Source organism: Accipiter gentilis, chromosome 32, assembly GCF_929443795.1.
Source record: "Accipiter gentilis chromosome 32, bAccGen1.1, whole genome shotgun sequence".
Taxonomy (NCBI): domain Eukaryota; kingdom Metazoa; phylum Chordata; class Aves; order Accipitriformes; family Accipitridae; genus Astur; species Astur gentilis.
In genome coordinates this window covers 4,540,807-4,563,656 of record NC_064911.1, presented here as the reverse complement: position 1 = coordinate 4,563,656, position 22,850 = coordinate 4,540,807, and the positions used below count along the sequence as shown (strand labels likewise).

Sequence of the window (22,850 nt, the reverse complement as noted above, 5' to 3'; positions counted from 1 at the left end):
AAGGAAACTACAAGGCCCCTCTTTCTCCAGTCATCAAGAAAAGATGCAGTTCATCAGGATTTTCTATTTTCCAATCAGCTGGGTCTGGGAATCTTTTCAGAAACGAGTCTCCCTTCCCATTAAATTCTTAAGATGGGAAAGAAGCAAGAGAGAGTAATGGAAACATATAAATAAGCATTACAGCTGACAACAGAACTGAGAAGTCTCCATCTGCCACTTACTTTCAAATGTTCTTTCATACCCAATTTGCTCGTAAAAACTAGAAAACCATACGTTTCTTACAGAGTACTTGACCTTTACTAACTACTACAGCAAACAGTGCTCCTCAAGACTGCAGACTACCTTTGTATAAAAGCTCTATAACCAAGATATAACTTGCTCTAAATACTTTAATCCAAATAATAAACATTGATCCAGCTCCAACATAAAAGTTCCTGCTCGAAGTCACTGCCTAAAAGTAATGCCCAAAAGGACTTCCAAGAAATCCCTTATGAATGCTACAGAGATATGTTAAAAGACTATGTAAATGAACACAGTATCACCTAACCATGGAACTACTGAACATAAAATTATCACTTACCCAAGTCTGTAAGACGTTTAGGTGACCTGCTTGAAAATCGTTCTGATGACCTCGACCTACGACGATCAGGTGATCTGCTGTATCTTCTTCTCCCTGAAGATCGTGATCGCCGTAGTCGAATTGGTGACCTACTAGAGCTCCGTCTTCTTCCTCTTGACCTTGATCGCCTTTGACGAATAGGTGTTCGACTCCTGCTCCGTAATCTGAGTGATATTCTACGATCTCTTGAATCTGATCTTCTTCTTCTTCTGTCAGTAGATCTTGATCTATTTCTCTGAGATCTCTTACGCCTGTCTCTTGATAAAGAACGCCGCCTTCTTGATGCTGACCTTGATCTACTCCTCCTTCTGTGCCTTGAACGTGACAACGAACTAGACCGAGAGCGACGATTAGATTTTGATCTTGATGCTCTTCTCCGTGTTACTGATCTGGAGCGATTCCGTCTAGAGCGAGATTCTGTATCATATCTCTGGGATCTGCGCTGAGAAGACCTGGAGCGCCTACTTCTAGACCTCCGTGAAGATTCTTTGTCTGCTGTTTTCTCAACAGATTTGGAGCGACTCCTTTGGTGAGCAGTGGACCTGGAGCGTCTACGTCTAGACCTCCGTGAAGATTCTTTGTCTGCTGCTTTTTCAACAGATGTTGATCGACTCCTTTGGCGAGCAGTGGACCTGGAGCGTCTACGTCTAGACCTCCGTGAAGATTCTTTGTCTGCTGCTTTTTCAACTGATGTGGATCTACTCTTCTGGCGAGCAGCAGACCTGGAACGTCTACGTCTAGATCTCCGTGAAGACTCTTTGTCTGTTGCTTTTTCAACAGATGTGGATCGACTCTTTTGGCGAGTAGATGTTGAGCGTCTGCTTATAGATCTTCGTGAAGACTCTTTGTCAGATATTTTATCAACAGATTTGGATCTAGATTTTTCACGTTCAGAAGACTCAGAACGCCTACTTTCAGGTATAAAGGAAGAGTCCTGTTCCTCCAGCCTCTCAAGAGGCATGGAATCCTGTTTATCTTCATCTGCCAAAGAGGGTTCCACATCCTCACCCTCTTCAGCAGTGGTAGACCTTGACTCATGATCATCTGACGATGTGGAATCTCTTCGTTCAGCTGTCAAGGAGGGTTCCACATCATCTACTTCTTCACCAGTGGTAGACCTTGATTCACGCCCATCAGGGGATGTGGAACGTCTATGTTCAGTTGTCAAAGAGGGTTCCATATCCTCTACTTCTTCACCGGTGGTAGACCTTGACTCACGCTCATCTGATGATGTGGAATCTCTTCGTTCAGCTGTCAAGGAGGGTTCCATATCCTCCACATCTTCACCAGCGGTAGACCTCGACTCATGTTCGTCTGAGGATGTGGAGTGTCTACGTTCAGCTGTTAAGGAGAGTTCCTGGTCCTCTCCTTCTTCACCAGTGGTTGACCTTGACTCATGTCCATCAGGAGACATGGAGCGTCTATGTTCAGCTGTCAAAGAAGGTTCCAAATCCTCTGTTTCTTCACCAGTTGTAGACCTTGATTCATGGTCATCTGACGATGTGGACTGCCTACGTTCGGCTATCAAGGAGGGTTCCCCATCTTCTATATCTTCACCAGTAGTAGACCTCGACTCATGCTCATCAGAGGATGTGGAGTCTCTTCGTTCAGCTGTCAAGGAGGGTTCTGCATCCTCTACCTCTTCCCCCATGGTAGACCTTGACTCATGCTCATCAGAAGACACAGAGCATCTACGTTCCATTGTCAAAGGCTGCTCCAAATACTCTGCTTCTTCACCAATGCTAGATCTTGACTCATGCTCATCAGGGGACGTGGAGCGCCTATGTTCAGATGTCAAAGAGCGCTCCAGATCATCCATTTCTTCATCTATGGTAGATTTCCGGTCATGGCCCTCGGGGGACACAGATCGTCTATGTTCAGAAGTCAAAGAGGACTCTAGACCCTCTTCCTCCATAGGAGATCTCAGCTCATGACCTTCCTGATATGAGGATGTGGAATGTCTACGTTCAGATATCAAAGACGGCTCTAGATCCCCCGTTTCTTCACCAGGGCCAGACTTCACACTGTAGCCATCAGGGGACATGGAGCACACACTTTCGGGCATTAAAGAAGGTATTGCATCATCCGATTTTTCAACAGGGATGGATTTCAATTCATTGTCATCAGGAGACATGGAGGCTCTATTGTTTAGTGTCAAAGGTTCGAGACCACCTACTTTTCCAACAGTGGGCAAGCTCAACTCCGGGCCATCAGGAGACACCGCATGTTCGTTTTCAGGTGTTGGAGAAAGCTCCCGCACATCTGCTTTCTGAACAGGGGTGAACCTTATCTCCTGGCTCTCGAAAGACAAAAGATGGTCATTTTCAGATGTCAAAGAAGAATCCACATCCTCTGTTTTCTCAGCATGAGTCAATCGTGATTCATACTCTTCAGGGGACACAGCATGTTCATTTTCAAATGTCAGAGAAGGTTCTTTAGTCTCTACTTTTTCAGCAGGGCTAGACTGCAGCTCCTGACCTTCAGGGGACATGGCACATTCACCTTCAGACAAAGACAACTCCTGCACCTCTGTTTTTCCAACAGCAGTAGACTGCAACTCCTGGCTATCAGTGGACATTGAACTTTCACTTTCAGATGTTTCAGAAGGTTCCTCCATTTCTTCTTTTTCAACAGGACTGGATCCTAAATCACGGCCTTCAGGGGATACGTCATACTCATTTTCAGACAGCAAAGAACACTCCTGCACCTCTGTTTTTTCAGTAAGAGCAGAGAGGAACTCCTGCCCTTCATGGACAGCATATTGTCTGTCTGATATTAGCGAAGGCTCCTGCACCACTGTTTTTTCAGCAAAGGTAGACTGTAATCCTTGACCTTCAGGGAAGATAGTATATTCCCTGTCCGATGTCAGAGAACGCTCCTGTACCTCTTTTTCAGCAGGACTGGCTGTCATCTCCTGGCCCTCAGGAGATACAGCATATTCATTTTCAGACAGCAGAGAACAGTCCTGTACCTCTGTTTTTTCAGCAAGAGAAGATGACAATTCATGATCTTCAGAAGACAGAGCATATTCATTGTCAGGTACTACAGAAGCCTCCTGCATCTCTACTTTTTCAGGAGAGCTAGATCTCAACTCCTGGCCCTCCCAAGATACAGCATATTCATTTTCAGATGTCAGAGCAGGCTCTTGCACTTCTATCTTTTCAATAGGGAATGACTGCAACTCCTGGCTCTCAATGGACACTGAACATCTTTCTTCAGACATCCGATAAAGTTCCCGCATCTCTGTTTTTTCAGCAGGGGTTGATGTCAACTCCGGGCCATCAAACCCTATTGTATATTCGTTTTCAGACATTTGAGAAGGCTCCTCTAGCTCAACTTTTTCAAAAGTGGTGGATGTCAACTCAAGACCATCAGAGGAAACAGCACATCTGCTTTCCAGTATCAGAGGTGGCTCCTGCACCTGTACTTCATCAAGGGCAGATCTCAACTTGTGACCATCAGGGGATGCAATGCATTTCAGTTCAGACAACTTTCGCACCTCTACTTTTTCAGCAGGGATCGGTCTCAATTCATGACTATCAGGCAACAGGAAAAACCCACTTTCAGATGTCAGAGAAGTCACTGGGGGCTGTAGTTTTTCAGGAGTTGTGCTTACTGATTCACAAACATCAGCAGACTTGGAGAATCCACTTTCCGGTGGGAGAGAAGGCTTCTGTATCTCCATTTTTTCAACTGCAGTGGCTGTCAATTCATAGCCTTCAGGGAAGACAGAACACCTAAGCTCAGATGCCAATGACATTTCTACACCTTCTGTTTTCTCAAAGTAATTGTGTTTTGATTTATGGCCATCATGGCACACAAGAATTCCACTTTTAGACATCAAGAAAGATCCTGTACCCTCTATCTTTCCAGCAGGCAGGTATCTTGATTCATGCATTTCAGAAGATTCAGAGCAGTCAATTTCAAGTACTTGTGGAAGTGTCGGACCGTCTAAATCTTTGTCAACAGATGATCTGGACTCATGAACTTCGGAAGACTTGCAGCTTTGTCCTACAGTTGTCAGTACAACTTCCTGCATCTTTTCAAAAGATGATACTGAAATGAGGTCATCCGACATCTCAACAGGACCACACTCAGATGTCAGGGAAACATCTGGAGCCTTGACTTTTTCAACAGATACAGATCTTCGTTCATTTCCATCAGGTGATTTGAAGGACCCACCTTCAGATATCAATGGAAGCTCCTCTATTTGTGCAGCAAACCTGGATCCTGATTCACGTCCATCAGGAGACTTGAAGCATCCACTGTCAGAAGCCAGAGAAGACTCCTTCACCTGGCCCTTTTCAATAGGCAAGGAGGCTGACTCGCAGACATCAGGGAACACAGAGCATGTAGCTTCAGGTGCTAGAAAAGATTTTTGAGCCTCTGCTGTTTCAAAAGATAGTGACCTTGACTCAGTGCTGTCAGCCAACTTGGACGATTCACTTTCAGATACTTGCAAAAACTTCTGAAGCTCTGTTTTTTCAGCAGGGATATGTCTCAATTCATGACCATCAGACAACCCAGAGAGTACACTTTCAGACATCAGAGAAGACCCCTGAACCTCCATTTTTCCAGAGGATGAAGACATTGTCTTGTAATCATCAGAAGATACAGAGCATCCGCTTTCAAGTGTCAGAAGAGGCTCTGGACCCTCTGTTTCTCTGAGAGAGGTAGATCTCGACTCATCTTCATGGGATGCGGACAGCTGAAATGCTGTAACCGAAGAAGTTTCTGCATCTCCCCTTTTTTCAAGAGATGAAGAGCTTGACTTGGATGTGGAGTATGAAAGTTCAGGTAGTGATGAAGACTCCAGAGCCACTGCTTTTTCAGCTGATCCATTTTCAGATGTCATAGAAAGATCTGAAACCTGTGTTTTTTCCACAGGCATGGATGTCAATTCCTGGTCATCTGGGGTTTTGGAGCTATCAAATTCAGACATCACAGAAGGCTGCAGAGCCGCTGTTTTTTCAACAGATGAGGAGCTTTTCTCAAGACTATCAGAAGTTTTGGAAAATCCACTTTCGGATGCTGGTGGCAGCTCTGGGCCATTTATTCTTTCAACAGACAAAGCTACTGACGTGGGACCATTAGAGGATTTGGAGGAGCTGCCTTCACTTGCAAAAGAAGATTCAGGAACTTCTACTTTTTCAAGACTTTTGGTTGACTCCTGAAGGTCAGAAGATTCCACACGCTTGCTACTGCTCTTTACTGAGGATAACTTACTTTCTCTTTTTTCTATAGATTTGGACCTTGACTTAACACTATCAGAGGACTTGGAACGTTTCCGTTTGGATTTTTTTGAAGATTCCTTGCGCTTTTTTTCAACAGACCTAGACCTAGACTTGTAACGTTCAGAAGATTTTGAGCGGCGACGCTTAGATTTTCGTGAGGACTCCTTCTTTTTTTCCACCGATTTGGATCTAGACTTGTAACGGTCAGAGGACTTCGAGCGCTGACGTTTAGACTTCCTTGATGATTGCTTTCGATCTCTTTTTTCTACTGATCTGGATCTAGACTTGTAACGGTCAGAGGACTTCGAGCGTTGACGTTTAGACCTCCGTAGAGATGCCTTCCGACCTCTCTTCTCAACAGATCTTGACCTAGATTTCGAGCGATCAGAGGAACCAGACCCTCTATGTCTGAACCTCCATGAGTATTCTTTGCCTCCCCTCTTTTCTGAAGACCTGGATCTAGATTTAGAACGGTCAGAAGACCTGGAACGTCTACGGCGGGATCTCCAGGAGGACAACCGGCTCCCTCTCTTTTCCACTGACCGTGATTTAGACCTGTAGTGGTCAGAAGACCTGGAACGTCTGCGCCCAGACCTTCGAGAGGACAGTCGCTTTTCCACTGACCTGGACTTAGACCTGTAACGGTCAGAAGACCTGGAACGTCTGCGCCCAGACCTTCGAGAGGACAGTCGCTTTTCCACTGACCTGGACTTAGACCTGTAACGGTCAGAAGACCTGGAACGTCTGCGCCCAGACCTTCGAGAGGACAGTCGCTTTTCCACCGATCTGGATTTAGACCTGTAACGGTCAGAAGACCTGGAACGTCTGCGTCCAGACCTTCGAGAGGACAATCGCTTTTCCACTGACCTGGACTTAGATCTGTACCGGTCAGAAGACCTGGAACGTCTACGTCTGGACCTTCGGGAGGACAGTCGCTTTTCCACCGATCTGGATTTAGACCTGTAGTGGTCAGACGACCTGGAACGCCTACGTCTGGACCTCCCAGAGGACAATCTGCTCCCTCTCTTTTCTGCTGATCTGGATTTAGACCTGTAGCGGTCAGACGACCTGGAACGCCTGCGCCTGGACCTCCGGGAAGACACTCTTCTCTCTCTCTTCTCCACAGATCGGGACCTAGATTTGGAATGCTTTTTTCTGGAATCTGAATAGTTTCTGCTCCTAGAACGTGCTCTTTTAGAGGTCAAACGCCTGGAAGTAGAACGTGACCTTGATTTTTTCTTCCGCTTCCTAGACCTGGACTGAGACTTGGAGCGACTCCTTTTTTGTTTCTTTGCATCATGTTTTTTATCACTGCTTCTATGGCTACTTTTTTCAATAACTTTCTCAAGTCTCATCAGAGTCTCCCTCATTCGTGCTGCCACATCAGGTTGCACATCAGATGTTTCTGAATCTCTTTTCTCTGACTCCTGTTCTGGAGTTGCTTCTTTGACAGCCTCAGCCTGTGTAATGACTTCTGACTGGTTTGCCTCTTCTGCAAGTACTGGAACTGCTTCTGTAACAGTCTCGGGTACTGGAACTGCTTCCACATCTTTTGTCTCTGCCTCCAACCCCACAGCTGCTTCTGCATCTTTCAGCTCTACAACAGTCTCAGAAAGAGGAGCTGTTTCCAAATCTTTTGTTTCTGCCACATGAGCTGGAGCCGATTCCAACTGTTTTGTGTCTCTGATTATTTCAGATTCAGGAGTCCCTACTGAATCTTTTTCATCTGCTGCATGTGAAGAACTAAAAACTGTTTCTGCTATTAAAGGCTCAGATGCTCGAGCTTGCTCTGCATCTTTCTTCTCAACCAGTATCTCACATTCCTGAGGCTGACCTGGAACTGCCACATCCTCCATTTGTTGACTCTGCACCCCTTCTGCATATTGTACTTCTGCTGTCACTTCATGTTCCAATGTTGTTTCCAGATCTTTCATGTCCCCTGGCTTAGGAACTGCTTCACAAGATTTCATTTCAGCAGCACTCAAGATTTCTGGAGTCTCTTCTGTACTCTTCCATTCTGCAGCAGGTTTTGCTTCTAGAGCTGCTTGCAGATGTTCTTGTTTTTCAGTGTGCGAAGATTCTGGAACGGCTTCTGAAGCATCCTCTAAAACATTTATTGCCCCCACATTTCCAGATTTTTGGGAAGTTTCCAAACTTTGGATATCCATGTGTACCTCAGGTTCTGCGACTGTTTCAGAACCTTTCATCTCTACTGTTGCAGACTCTTTCATGCTTTCCAACAACCTCACTTCTCTAGCTTCTGATGCTGGCTCCAAATATTTTGCTTTCATTTCTTTCTCCGTTTCTGAAGCTTCTTCCAAATCTTTTACAGTTGTAAGAGAGGGCTCATTTTTTTTTGCGCTTGTCCTTCTTGTTGCAATTATATATTCTACAGTAGGTCCCTGAGTTCTCACATCTGTCAAAATCTTAGATTCCAAAGTTCCTTTCAAGTTTCTCACTTCTGTCACTATTTCTGATGCCATTGTTTTTTCCTCCACTCTGGGCAAAGAATCCAATATTGCTTCTGAATGACCTACTATTTGTTCCTGTACAGATTTTGAACTTGTTTCTGAAGTCTGCATCGTCACTGTTTGCACAGGTTCTAGTATTGCTTCTTTGCTCATTGCCTTTGCTTTGTTCGGATCTTCTGGAGAAACTTCAGAACACCTCATTTCTCTAACCAACTCAGATGCCAATGTCCTTCCCAAGCCTTGCATTAGGGTCCTTGTTTCAGATCCTACAATCATTTCCAAATTTTTCATCTGTGTTAAGTGTGAAATTTTTGATCTTGCTTCCACATCTTTTACCTCTGCAACTGCCTCAACTTCCGATAAGTTGTCTAAACCTCTCATTTCTACTGTGGCAGAACTGGTGGCTAGTTCAGAATCCTTTATGTCCGCTACCACCTCAATTTGTGAGGTTCTTGTATGTGTCATGACCTGAGACTGTGAAATGATGGAACTCGTTGTTCTGCTTGCACCAAGAGGTTCTGCAACTGTTTCTGCATGTTTTTGTTCTCTCTCTGCTGTGGTTTTCAACTGCATCATTCCCGCTAATGCCTCAGACTCTCTAACTGGTTCCATGCTTACACATGCAACCACAGGTTCAGGAGTCCTTTCTGACCTTTCTTCTAAGGCAGGAAGTCCTGGACTTGCTTGCAAGACTTTGCTACCCATATTGGCTTCAGAACACACATTTTCTCCTAAGCCCCTTGCCACTGCAAGGGTTCCAGGCTGCAAGACTGCTTCCAAAGCTTGTATCTTTGCCATACCTACAGATGCTGGATCTCCTAAATCTCTCACACCTTTCATGTGCAGGTGTGATGAAGATGTCTTCATCTCTGTCCCTGCTCTGTCCCGGTCTGCTTCTGAATCCTTCCTTTCTGTCTCTGCTACAGGTCCTATAGTTGTTTCTAAACTTTTCACTGGTCTCACAGATCCAACTTTCATAGCTAGGAGACCAGCATCTGAGCCTGCTTCCACTCCTGCCATACTATCTAGATTTACTTCTGAACGTTTTGACACTGCTGTTGAATCTAGTGTTGCTGCTAAACCTCTGGCCACAGTACCACAATGCACAGCTTCTTCTGAAGCCTTCACATCTTCCATTTGCAAAGACAGTGAAGCTGTTTTCAAAGTTTTTGTTTCCACCACAGCCATTGGCCTTAGGACTCCTGCTGGACCTTTCATGTCTTCTTTCTGTAAAGACAGGGGAGTTGCTTCCAAACCTCTCACACTTGATTCACTCTCAGATCTTGATTCTCTCAGCTCCTCTGGTTGTCTCAATAATGAAGTACCTTCTAAATCTTTTGTCTCTGTTACAGCTACAGGCTTGAGAGTAGATTCTGAAATTTTTGAAGCATTAGTATTTTCAAGTTGCAGAGTAGCTTGACTTGTTTCTCGAGCTTTTACTCCTGTTAGTGCTGCAACTTGTGGACCTTTAAAACCCTCTGCCATCTGGATTTCTGGAGTTGTTTGGGGAATGAAGGTCTGCACAACTGCTACGGGTTCTAAAGTTGCTCTTAAACCTTTTGCCTCTGAAACCACATTCGCATCTGTCAATTCTGCTGGGAGTACAGATTGCTGGGTTCTATCCACACTTCTTGTTTCTGTCAAGACTTTAGGTTGTAGGAACACTCCTGATGCATTCAGCACTGTTCCAGGAACAGTGGTACCTTCCACATCTTTGACTACTTCAGCCTGCAAACATTCTTGAGCTGCTTTGACATCTTTTGCTGGAACACCCACAGGTTCCATGATTGTTTCCAAAGTTTTGGGCTTTACTACAGCAGTTGGCTGCAGAGCTTCTTCCACAGCTTTCACATTTTCCGTATGTGCAGAGCTTCTAGCTGGTTCAATATCCTTCACTTTTGTAACAGTTCCTGGTCCCAGGGGTATTTTGGCACTTTTTATTTCCACCTGGGTCCCAGCAGTCAGTGCAGATATTTTAAAAGGATGTTGCAAAGACACATCTGCCTTCAAGACACTTGAACCCTCCATGGGGCTGCACTGTGTCACTCTCAAATTATCAGATATAATTGAGGGCTTCAGGGCTGGCTCCAAAGTTCTGCTCACACCCCCTAATTCCAAAGATCTTTCCATATTTTTCACATTTCCCATATGCAGAGATTTTTCAGTTGCTTCTGGAATTTTCACTTCTTCCATGGCCACAGACACGTGAGCTACCTTCACAGTATTCAGATCTGCCTGACTTGCAGATTTAGGAATTGTTGTCACATCACTCGCCAAAGACACAGATTCTGAAGTTGCTTCTAACCCTTTTGCTCCCCCCTGTGCCACAGATTGTAGAGATGCTTCTGAATATTTCAACACCTCCATGGTCTCAGACTCAAGAACTATATCCAAAGCTTCCCCAGTGCCTTTAGATTTCAGAATAACTTCTGAACCTTTTAGTGCTTCTATTGCCTCTGAAGCTGCTGAATCTTTCTGAATTTCAGTACTGGCAACTCCAGATGGGATGCTAGACGAAGTATCATTTCCAGTATCAACAAGAACACCCTTTTCACTTGCAGTAATAGCTATAGGATAAATATTTTCATATGACTGTTTAATTTGTTCTTCTCTAGTGCAAATTTGAGTTATACTAGTATTTTCTTGAATATCAGCTTGACTGCCTTCTAAATTAAATGGAGGATTTGCTGCATACAAAGTTCCCTTCTCACTTCCAAGATTTTCTGTAGATTGCTGAGAATCAGTTCTTGAATGAGAAACAAGTCCTAAAGCTTGTCTATCAAGCTCCTCACTTGCTTTTAAGCGCAGTTCTTCTGGCTGCAAGTGGACAGCCAGATTTGCATCTCCAAATCCTCCATGCTGAACACTCAATTTGGAGCTTGATTTCTCTGGCATCAAGTGAGAAGCAGGCTGCAAGTCTGGATGTTCTCCATGACGTGTACTCAACTTTGACTCCTTTGGCTGTTTTTTATGCTTTTTCTCTTTCTTCCTTTTCTTCTTCTTTTTCTTCTTCTTCTTGCTTTTGTGTTTCTTGTTCTTTTTTGATTTTTTCCTAGGAATTTCATCTTCAGCAGTAGAGCTTCTTTTTGTAGACTGAGTACTATGTTTCACAGTATTTTTGTCTACATCTAGAAAAAACAATATTTTCCTTGTAAATGTTACTAAGACTACATTGTAAATATTCTTTCAGACTAGTGACCAAGTACCTGGACAGAGGTACAAAAAATTTAAACTTGAAACCCATGCCTTCTTCACTGAACTACTATACATAAATAGCACACACTCCCTTTTCAGCCCTCTTACCCTTCCTCTCAGGGGTCACTTTAAGTAAAAATAACTAATTCTTCTTTCAAAAAGTTATCTTCTTGGTCACCAACACCGTTCCAGTGGGAACATGACTCTTACCAAGAGTTGGATATGCTTCCACCTATATTCAACTGGGCAGTGCATTCTTCCAGGAGGCTGGAGATGTGCTTTTAAACCACACCAAACTGCGCATGGAAGTGAAACAAGAACTCCCATTTTCCAGACAAATTATCTAAGTGATGGTACGCTTATTGTATAACATGTGGCTGGCCTGTTATCCTCTATTATGCTTTAATTTGTGAGCGAGCCCCTTATTACTAGTGTGTTAGAAATTATCTAAACATATTTACTGATTAAGTTCCTCACTAAGTTCTTCAAACAAATTTGGAGAAACAGCATCTGCTTCCCCAATCCCAAACAAGCTTTAAGGCACTGCAGGCAACCAGCTACTCAGACTTGAGTGCAGCTGCCACAAGGAACTGCAAACCTGCAAGTACCTAATAGAGCTTTTGATTCAAACAGTAAAGTAACTAATAAATTCAGGTGACTGCAGGGACAAACAATGGCTTGAGGGGGAAAGAAAAGAGGAAGACTGAGGTTTCGATCACCTTCTTTTAATTCTATACCTGATTTCCCTCCAAATTCAACCTGTGTTAAGTTCTTACCCTTCTCTGGACATAGTGCCATGTTTTCATGAGAAAGGCACTTGTATCAAAGGCAACTTGTTATAATTTCTGTTAAAGATGAGATATATATTCAAGTCTTTTGGCATGTTATATTCAATGATTGTTTTTATACTGGCCAGTGCAGTAATATGGATTCTCCAATTAAAATCTGACTGTGACTACAAAGCATACTGTTTCAAGTGAACAATGCAAAATCATTCAAAAACTGTTGGCAATTGCCATACTATTATATAAACATTACTTGAGATTCCATAAACAAGTATCTCAGGTAGTTCTAAGCACACACATTTTTACGGAATAAACAGCTTAATGAACAATAGCACTTCCACCAACATTGTTGTAAATGCAATGAAAAAGAACAACAAAGCAGAGTTAAATGACCTTTTCTACACAGCCTTTTCAGATAATCTGTTGTTCAACAGCAACATTAACTTCTTTTCAGTTATGAACAGTGTGAACGTTTACCATAGGTTAAGTTTATTAACTTCCAGGTTAATACGTCTCATTTATTACCATGTTAGCTTGCCTCATTCTTCCATGACAGAAGAACAAAAATATAACAACGACAAAAAAAAAAAAAAAAACAAAACAGATGCCAGCCTAAAGTGCTGCCTGTACAGCATAAGTGAAAGACTACTGAAAATGCTCAAGGTAAACAAGCCACTGTGCATAAAAGAAAGAAAAAGCAGTTCCAAAACCTTGCTAACAGAGTCTCTGAAATAAACAATTTTCTATGCTGCCTCTTAAAAAAAGAAAAAAAAAAAAAAATCACCCTGGAACTATACTTACCAAGCACATAGCAGTCACCTATGTTTCAACTCCAAAAAATTAGAAGTGCAATAACTAGAGCCTTCATCTCAATAACCCTTCCAATTCTGAAATTTTACAGAAAGAACTAGTCCCATGAGAAGGGATACTCATATGCAACTTTTTGGCATAATAAATCCAGTAATTTATTGAAGTTATGAGATTGCTACATAAAAATTTCTTAACCTTTGGAAGATTGCAATCTGAGTATCTACATTTTGAAGATAAGTGCATTATTCACTTTAAAACAACAAAGCATCTTACTGACAGAACAGTTAATCGTACAGTTCTGAATTCTAATAAATTATTTTTAGAAATAATACTTGAAACCAATCCAAAACAACACAACAATGCTTCTATCCATCAGTACCAGCTTTGTTAGTAAGAACTGCTCATTGAGACCCTGAAGTAGGTATATACAAAACAAAGCACAATTACATGTATGGATATTATTTATACGTTTTAGCACTATCGTGATGGAGAAAAAAAAATAACTTTTTCGCACACTAAGTAATGCTTTCATATAATAACCCAGCTTCAGTTTTTAAATTATGTACTTCTCTGTCCATCTATGGTTGTAAATCACAGTAGACAAAAAAAAATACTTAACAAACATTACAATAAACATACAACTTGTCAGATGAAGCTCAAAGGAGCAGTACCGAAAAGTACTTTTTCATCTCTGTAAAACTGATTCAATTTTAAGCACTATGACAACCTTCTTAAACAAGAACATATTTGCCAAATGTGATTTCATTTACCTGATTTGCACTGCAGCTCTGTATCAAGGGCTCCAGAGAGCACTTCCTCTATTTTCTGCACTATCTGATCATTCTGACGACTCCCAGCACCAGCAACTGTGTCATCTGAAGGGTTGGCTTGCTCAGCTGGGATTGTGTCACCATTGGGCTGGCCTTCTACCTTTCCACTAACCAAAAAAAATATCAACATAATACAAGCAATTTTGAGCCTTTTTTGTCCTTTTTTTTTTTTTTTTAATTCATAAGCATTTATTATACTCAACCCTTCAAAACAGTATTTTAGCCTCCTGAAGAAGCCATGCCTTTAGTGGAACATCTACCTTTTGATTTACTTTCATTTATTCACAACAGAACACGTTGTGACAACCGAGTATTAGGCACAAGGGAGGAAATCATGTTCTCTAATATGCCACAGTCCCCGAGCTTTATGTAAGAACTTGCACAGGCTCCCCTCACAAAATAAGCACCCATCGCTCACTCTTTTCCAGTAGATTTTGCTTGCTTTGCGAGACAAGGCTGGGAAAAACTAGGCGAGCTGAAACGTGGTAAGATCAGTAAGACAAATCGTACAGACGCTCGCCCCGACACCAGAGACCAGGACCCAAAACCCGTAAGTGAAAACGGGTGCGCGTTCGCCAGGAGACAACGCGTACGCCCGCCCCCCGCCCCCCCCCCCCCCCCCCCCGTGTTTTCGCTCAGGGCGCTCGGAAGGGCGCGAGCCCCCGGGCCCCAACCATGTTGACGCCGAAACGACCCGCAAGAGCCCTAGGCCCCGGCCCATCTCCCTCAGTCCCGGGGGCGGGCGGACCGCGCACTTCCCTTCCTCCAACACACCCCTCCTCGCCCCGCGTTAGGCCCCGGCGCCAGCGCGGACGCGGCTGCGTCGCCTCCCCCGCCGCCCCGGACAGGCTCATTACCCGCCGTGCTGCTGCTGCTGTTCTTCCTGGATCTCCCGGAATTTGCTAACCACAAAGGACCGAAAGATCTGCTCGATATTAGTCGCCATGACAGCCCTACCGCACCGCCTCCCCCTCCCCCCCGCGCCCCGCTTTCCTTCCTGCCGAGACGCGAGGCCTCCAATATCCCACAAGGCACCGCCGCAACTGGAGGCCGAGGGCACTCGCTGACGTCCTCGCTATACGTCCTCTCGCGATTGGCTGCCTTCTAACGGATGACGTAGCGGGGGGGGGGGGGGGCAGCGCGCAACCCGGGCCTCCGGACGGCCGCTCTAGCGCTGAGCAAAAGCCATAGAGCGCCAGCCCCGTCTAGCTTCCGGGGGGGGTGGGGGGGGTGTCTCGTGTCTCGGAGAAGTTCGGCGTTCCCCCTCCCCCCGCAGGAGCGCGCCGCGCCGCCATGTTGTTGCACTCGCCCCCACCCCACCGGCCGCGCGCCCACGAGCAGGCGGCCGCGCGCCTGCCGGCGGCCGCCCCCCCCCCCCCCCCCCCCGCGCCCCCCCTCCCCCTCCCTCCCCCGCGACCGGCAAAACCCCGGCGGGCCGCCCTGCCCCCCTCCCCCCCCCCCCAGATGAAACCGTTAACTGCCGTTCTGCCCCCACACCGACGTCCCCCCCCCCTTCCCCCCCCCCCCCCCGCCGTTCTCGGCCCCTCTCGCGCCCCGTACTCCGAAAAGCTGCGCCTAAGCCCCCGGGAGACCGGGGAGGAAAAGAAGGGGAGAGTCGGTGGAGGGCACCATGGTGGCCGGTGACCGCCGGTCCCCGCGGCTCTGTCTCTGTCCCCGTCCCCGTACCCCCCCACACGCACCCACCTCCCCCCACCGCGATCGCGGCCGCCTCCGGCGGCCAGCAGGGCCCGGAGCCATCAGGGCCTCCGCGGAGAAGCCCGGCGGCCGGCACTCACCTCGCCGAGGGCCGGAGCGGCGGCGGCGGCGGCGGGGCCATGGTGGGCTGAAGCGTGCGGCTGTGCGTGCCGGCGGGCTCGGGGCCGGTGGGGGTGGGTGGGAGCGATGCCATTGGTCTCCATGGAGCGGGGCCAAGCCCCGCGCCTCCGCCGCCCCGTGTGCCGAGCGCAGGCAGCGCCTAGCAAGGGGGCCTGCCCGCACACGAGTGCTGCATCACAGGGCCCGGCGCTGCGCTGCCCTCACTTACCGAGCAGCGGCTCCATGCGAAAGGCGCCCTCCCCCTCCGCCGTGAGAGCGGGCGGCCCGGCTGTGACACGCACATGTGCTCCGGGGGCTGTCTGCGGGGCCGGGCGGGCGGGCGCCCCGCGAGATGGGAGAAAAATTAAAGGAACAAAGGAGGAGAAGGAAAACGCCGCCGCCAATAAATAAACGACACCTGAGCGAAAGCCGGCGCCGGCCTCAGCCCACCTGCAGAGCCGCGGCTTCTCCGTGGGTGTTTTGCTGGAAAATCAGTTTCTCCCGAGTACAGCCACCCTGGGGGCCCCCTTCGTGCTGCCCCAAAACCGGTTCTCGAGTACAAATGTGTACACGTGCGACTTTGTCATCCTCGGTCCTGTAAAACCGAGTAATCCTACTACAGCTGGAAGACGCTTCCCCCCCATACTGTTTTCTTCTGGTGTCGTGAGGTAGTGACTTAGAGGGGTTAGTTGGCCCGAAATAAATTTAAATTGCCTCAGAAGCTAGGTCTATAACCGTTTAATCGCTGCTGGGGTCTTTATTTGCAATGTCAGCCTCAAATTCAATGTGGTCCAATAATCGCTTGCAAGACCCTTTAAAAGCAGCATTGTTCTTTACTGTGTATTGCCAAGAGGCAGTCTGCCTTAATATTAACTTTGGAAAAATAACGGATCTGATGCTCGGATCAATTAGCTTACTTTTATGTCACAGCCGATTTATTACATTTAAAATAGAAAGCAGTTATACTAAAGAGGCCCTTTCACAAATAACCTGTACCTTTCATGCCACACCAACATTGATGTATTTTAGATCTTACAGTAGAATACTGTGTGTAATTTCTGGCATTCAGTGAGCTAAAGATGGAAAATGTTTCACTTGAACAATTTCAGACATATTTAGACTCCCCTGATGCAAATGGCCTTGTCTAGACCAGGCATGCTTTCACCCATAAACATGCAATAGTACTCTACATAGGCATAAGGTTGCTTGCTAGTAGGCGCCTTGCCGCAACAACAAAGCTGCAAAGGTTTTTAGCATGATATATGATGGTAACTCACCCCTTCCAAAAAAACCCACAAAACCCAGGTGTACTCAAGAGAACAGCAGCTTTGACTGGCATTACTTAGCCTGTGTTAGGGGCTTCAGGCAGAAAAGCTGTTCTAGTTAGGGACCAGACCTCTGATGCAGGCAAAGGGGAACTCACACCACAAACCTGCCCACCCTCAGGAAGGGGACCCTTTTCAACTGCAGTTAATTCATTCAAAGTAGCTTAACTACACTGATACCGCTGCCAGTGTAGGTCTCCATCTATGTAAGGAAAATCATGAAGAAATGTACAAAAAAAAGCCAGGGAAGGATTTCGGTGCCTGCTGCGTATTTCATTCTCATTCCCTAAAAATTAACACGGGCAAAGCAATAACTACAAAAACTACTATTCATAGAAATGAGGATCCAGAGCCCCACAGGAAAATAACTATTCCTGCTCTAGGTGTTCAGTAGTTTTCAGATTAATTCAATGAAATATTTTACTTTCATCTTGTCAAGACCAGCGATTGTTGCCTATACATTTAGTGTTCAATTTGTAAACATAGTATTATGTGACTTTACTAGTAGCAGTTCTGCTGCAGTCATCAGTACTTAGAGCATTTATTCATGTGGCTGTTCCCTTTTAAAGCAAGAGTCAAAGCAGTGCTCAAATATGGAACCAGTATTTATTAAATCTATATTCCATGAACTAATTTACAAAGAACTGTGAGGTTTCCACATTATAGCTGGGGGGGGGGGGGGCAAAACTATGGATCAAATCTGGTCTTACTAACAGTATTGTTGCCCAATTGTAATGCTAAATTGGACTAAATATCACCCAATACTCTTTGTTTTCATAAAGTAGAAAGTTCAGTGTGGTACAAACTAAGGAGTCGCTCCTACCTGGTACTTAAAGATACATAGGAGCATTCCCCCTGAGAGGACATAGAAACAAATTCAATCTTTACACAGTCCTAGCCAGCCAACTTGATAAACCATCACCTTTACCCTCTGGAGCAATACTCTACTTCCTAGATAAAGTAAAAACAATAACCTACATATAGATAAGGGTTTTCGGCCGCCTCTAGCACCCTCCCAGCCCGGCTCAGCACGCTCCCCAGCCAGCAGCCGCCCCCAGCGGAAGATATTTCTAGTCCTGAAGAACTGGCGTGCAAAAACGAATTAGCGGGTCTCCAAGCTGAGACATTGATTACCCTCCCTCCCTTCCTTTCCTTCCTCCCCTTCCTCCCTCCTTCCCGCCCGCCCCGCTTCCCGGCCCCAGCCCCCGCCCCAGGGCCGACCCGCCATGTCGCGGGGCTCCCTGGGTACTGTAGTTTGCGGCGGCGGCACGGCGGAGGATGCCTTCCGCTCCTTAAAATCCCCCCGAAGGAAAGTAAGTTTTTCTTTCGCTCTGGAGAAGGGTTCTCTCCGCGGGACGCTCGGCGTCGGTGTCGCTGCCCGTAACCAGCCTCCCGCGGCCGGGTTTGGCGGCGGCGCGGGAGGGGCGAGGCGGCGGCGGGGCCATGTGCTCCCCGCTGAGCCGCGCGGTAAAATGGCGGGACGGGGCGGCTCGGCTCGGCCTGGCCCGGCCCGGCCCGGCGCCGCGCCTTCCTGCCGGCCCCTGCTGCAGCCAGAGCGCAGCGGAGAGCAGGCCTCGCCTGGAAATCTGGGCCGCGTTGGTTTAGCCCGGGTCCTGCTCTGTCCCGCACTTATGGCGATGAAGGGGCGTGTGGAGAGCTGTTTGGTAGCGGCTGTCATGTTCATTTGTATGTTGTAACTGCGTCTCCTGCCCAGACCGATTTCTGAGGAGCTTGATATGCAGGGGTTTTAGACGTACTGCACTTTAAAGTATTTTAAAACGCACACGGCTTTTATTTCTACGGGTGTTTTTTTTTTACTTTGCTCTGTTTGGCTTTGAAAAAAGTGGTGAAATATTTGCTTTGAAGTAAATATTAAACTTCTAACCTCTCTTGTTCTGGACTTTGACTCACTTCGATTCTTGCCCTGCTGTTTGCAAAGTTGGGGCTTACCAACTTTAACATTGGCCCTCTTTTTTTTTTTTTTTTTTTTTTAATCCATCCAGTAGACACTGAAATCAATGAGCAGAGCTGATACTTATTTTGCTATGTTGTGTGTATAACTGAAATAATAATACCAAAAAAGCATTCCTCCCCCACCCCCCCTTCATTCTTGTTCTCACCTAGGAACTTCTGAGGCATCAATGGTGAAAGACACTGAGCACTTCCAGCTTCCTACACAGAGTTTTGAAGTGTCAGAATATAGTACTTTGAGGGTGGTTGTAAAACTTTATGATCGTATTTATTTTTAGCAGCCAAAATTGAGGTAATGTTTTGCCTAGGAAACGCACAATCCAGTCGTTTGGAGGATCACACCAGGAGGCAAGTTGCCTGTCTTGCAGAGCCTCAATTCAGGCTATGAAAGATGAATGTTTTATTCTCAGCTCTGATTCAGGCCTTCACTGTGATGCTTGGATTTCTGCAGGGGTGCACACACAGATAATAATGATTTTCTTGCTTTATTTTGTTTTATAAAGCAATCCGATACACCACGCTATATAGCCAGGTAAGAGCCAGGAGTTAGTCCTAAATAAAACACATGAGCAAAAGAAGCTTATTTAAACTCAAAGCTATAACTGAAAATCGTAATTGCTACCTGATTCTGGAGGCCTCTGAACTCCTTAAGCAACTCTTGATGGTATTGAAACCTGAGGAAATTAAAAGTTCTCTAAGGCCACGCTGTTTTCCTTCAGAATGAGCCTAAAGCTGCCCTAGCCTAAGCTTGCAGTTCTGTCATTGCATTTTGGCCATTTTGCCGGTTTAGGTGCCATGGCTGTTTGGTTTTGTACCTTCCGTTGCACCAGCAGAGCCGCTGCACAATTTGCATGGTGAATTCCCTCTGGATACTGATCCACACAGGAAAAAAACATGGATAGAGACACGGATCTCTTCCCCTCCCCAGCCCTCATTTGATTCTCTGATCAAACTCACCCTGTGACCATAAATAGGCTGGAGCAAGAGGTAGGAATGAGCAGTTGGGTGAGAAGGTAAATTGTGAAGCAGTGTTTGCCACCGATTGCGTTATGGTCTTTCGATCAGTCAAGATGATCTGAGGGTGCAGTGCACAGGACAGCTGGTGTGATGAGCAGTTTGCTGCAGCATAACCAAGCTCTTTTCACCCTCTCTGCCTGCCTGCTTCTGCTGCTTCGCTTGTACTCTCTCTGGTGATCACTTCATCCCTGAGTGAGTTAGTTTAGCTCACTAAGCTGGCGGAAAAGTATTTCCTTTATATGTGCATATATATTTATATTTTCACTTTACTGGGTTGGTTACTCTTGTAGTGTTAGTTTTCCAGCATTATTGTCTTCCTGATCCAAGTGACTGCACAACCCTTGGCACACACAGGAGAGAGGGAAGGAGAGACTGGAGGTGGAGAAGTTGGTGGGACCAATAGGAAACTGCACTGGCAAAGGGCAGCGTGAGCCAATTGTGAAACACCAGTCGGTGAACCTGCAGCTTGTGCGTTTCAGCCTCCAGTTCATCTCCAAGGTTGAATAGGGTCCAGCAGTTGGCAGAGGTTCACCGAGAAGGCCAGCTCGGGGCTCACCTCGAGTGTAGCTGTGTGTACTCGTAACATGCAGTGGACTCTTAAGACATGACTTGGCCTACTGATGAGAGCATTAATTCAGAAAGCAGAATTGCTGGGTTCAGCCTGAGGGGGTTTAGGACCAGGTAACCTGGCTGCTGGCGAGTTTGAAAGCCAAGTAAACGATGGCAGGTTCCTGGGAGGGGGTGAGCAACAGCCTAGCTGTTGGAGTTGGGAGGAGGAAGTTCTAGGGTTTGGCTTCTTTTCCAATCCATTCTTTCTATTTTTTATCCCATTACAGGTCTATGGAAAAAAAACGCATACATGGTCCTGACTGCTAGGGCTAGAAACTAACACTACACTCAATGAGGTGGCAGCCGAATTGGACAGCCTTTCCCAGTTTTGTGTTTTTCCTGTGCCCTGTGAGTCTTTATTTCTTTTTCTTCTCCTCCTGCCTAACTTCAAGAGAAAAAGTGAACCTTCTCCTTTAGTACCAAGCCAAGTGATAAGAGCTCTTCTCCAGGGACTGGGCAGTGTGGGTTTGAAGCTTCTCGGTGACGCTGGGCTTGAGTTCTTTGTGTTTGGGGTAAGTGCTGTCACTGCTGGGCCATTTTGTAGCCTAAGCTCTAGGAAAGGTAGGAGTTAAGGTGCTCTGGGCAAGGACCATATCTTTTGTCTAAAGAAACTTGAATGCCTGCATCAGGTTTCCTGAATCCCTGTGTTGGGAAGCTAAGGTATTCCAGCTTTTAAATAGGCTGCAGCTAAGGTTAGATGTTACGTGTGCAGTGATACAATAGATTGTTGCTGCCTGAAAGGCAGGTCTTGCCCTCAAATTATTCTGCTCAGTTCTGTTGTCCCATCCATTCACTGTTAGTGTCTCAGACCTTGGCTGATTGCGCTCCAAGCCAGTTCAGCTTACAGAAATCTGGTTTGGATTGTTTTGGGTGTTTTTTTCCTCAGATTAGTTTTATGAAATCTCAGTGAATTGACTATGCTCAAATCAGCACCAGAGCCAGAGCCAGACCCAGTGTGTCTGGATTCACGACATCCCCTTTCAAGGACAACAAGGTATATGAATGGGTCCAGCATTAATGCATTGTGTAAATTTTTGCAGCAGTGTAAACCTTCTTGAGCAGTAAACCTTTTAGTGAAGGACTGAAACACTTTGGATGCTGCACAGTGCAACATTTTAAATATACTTATGTGTTACCATTGTCACTCCACTCTCAGCTCAGATTTTGATGAAACTAAGACATGAAAAAGTATCTTTTAAAACTACTTTGTTTTGTGGCACCTTTTTCACACAGATTTTCAAGATTTGGCTCACCAAAGCAAAACACAGTCCACCCAGGTCTCAATCATGGAGCACAGAGAAAACCAACAGCACTGGAGCTTAATTTAAAAAAAACCCAAAAAACAGTGTCCGAAGCAGTGAGCTGCCACCAGTCTTACCCTTTACTGTTTGTGCTATATTGCATAGATCTTATTTTAATTGCACCTTTTTACTGCTTTAGTTAGGGGTGATGTAATAAGGCAATGGCTTATTACAAGACTCCACCTAGTTGAGATAAAATACTTAGGTAACTTGCACCACACACGTATGATATGAAACTGAAACTTGGGAAGAAATTGCTTAAGGATTTTCTTATAGACTTACCTTCATAAATGCAACCGAGGAGCTGAGTTTAACAAGTCTGTGCACAGGATCCGTTTGAGAAAGAGTCAATGACTCCTGTCCCTTCCCTCTTAATAGGGAAGGGGCAGCAGCTGAGTTAGTAGCCTCATCTCACTTCTACCTGTATTTGAAATCTCACCATGCCTTGTGGAGGAATCAGGATGGGGAAAGCTATCAGATACTGTTGGTTTTACCTTCCTCACTTTATTTTCTCTGCTCCCCAGGCTGTGACCTAGTGGAAGAGTTGCCCAGATTCTTGGTGAGCCTTACCTTTTGTGGAGGATAAAGGTCTCTAGGCTGATGCTCGTCCCTGCTGACTTACTACTGGCAACCTCAGGGACAGGCTCTGGAAGTCAACTTGTCTTGACTCAGTCCTTGTGTCCTCTCTTCTTGGATACACAGAGTGATTAGCTTGGTTTTGCTTTCCTGTTCTTACTTCATATAAGGACCTAGTAATAGACCCTTGCCTGAAATGCCATTTGTCTTTATTTAAAAACATCTTTTAAACAAACATATCTTCCTTCTTTACAATAGCAGACAATGGTTGCTGAAGGTAATTACATACCGT

At 45.8% G+C, this 22,850-nt stretch overlaps 1 protein-coding gene across 13 annotated transcripts in view; it reads right to left on the bottom strand.

Annotated features, from left to right (window-relative positions):
- Positions 1–16,052, bottom strand: part of SON (SON DNA and RNA binding protein) — a 41,550-nt gene extending 25,498 nt beyond the window's left edge. For 4 of the 13 annotated variants that reach the window (XR_007510278.1, XM_049834907.1, XM_049834909.1 and 1 more), the window contains exons 1-3: positions 15,741–16,052; positions 13,885–14,051; positions 581–11,452 (exon numbers count right to left, since the gene is read on the bottom strand). Coding sequence is in view for 12 of the 13 variants with exons in the window: in XM_049834907.1 (XP_049690864.1) it covers positions 581–11,452; positions 13,885–14,051; positions 15,741–15,853 (11,152 nt within the window). In the remaining variant the exon portion in view is untranslated. Of the gene's footprint in view, positions 1–580; positions 11,453–13,884; positions 14,052–14,801; positions 14,967–15,740 lie in introns of those variants that run through there. The other 9 variants (XM_049834908.1, XM_049834903.1, XM_049834900.1 and 6 more) reach the window with 9 other exon arrangements.
- Positions 16,053–22,850: the final 6,798 nt, after the last annotated feature.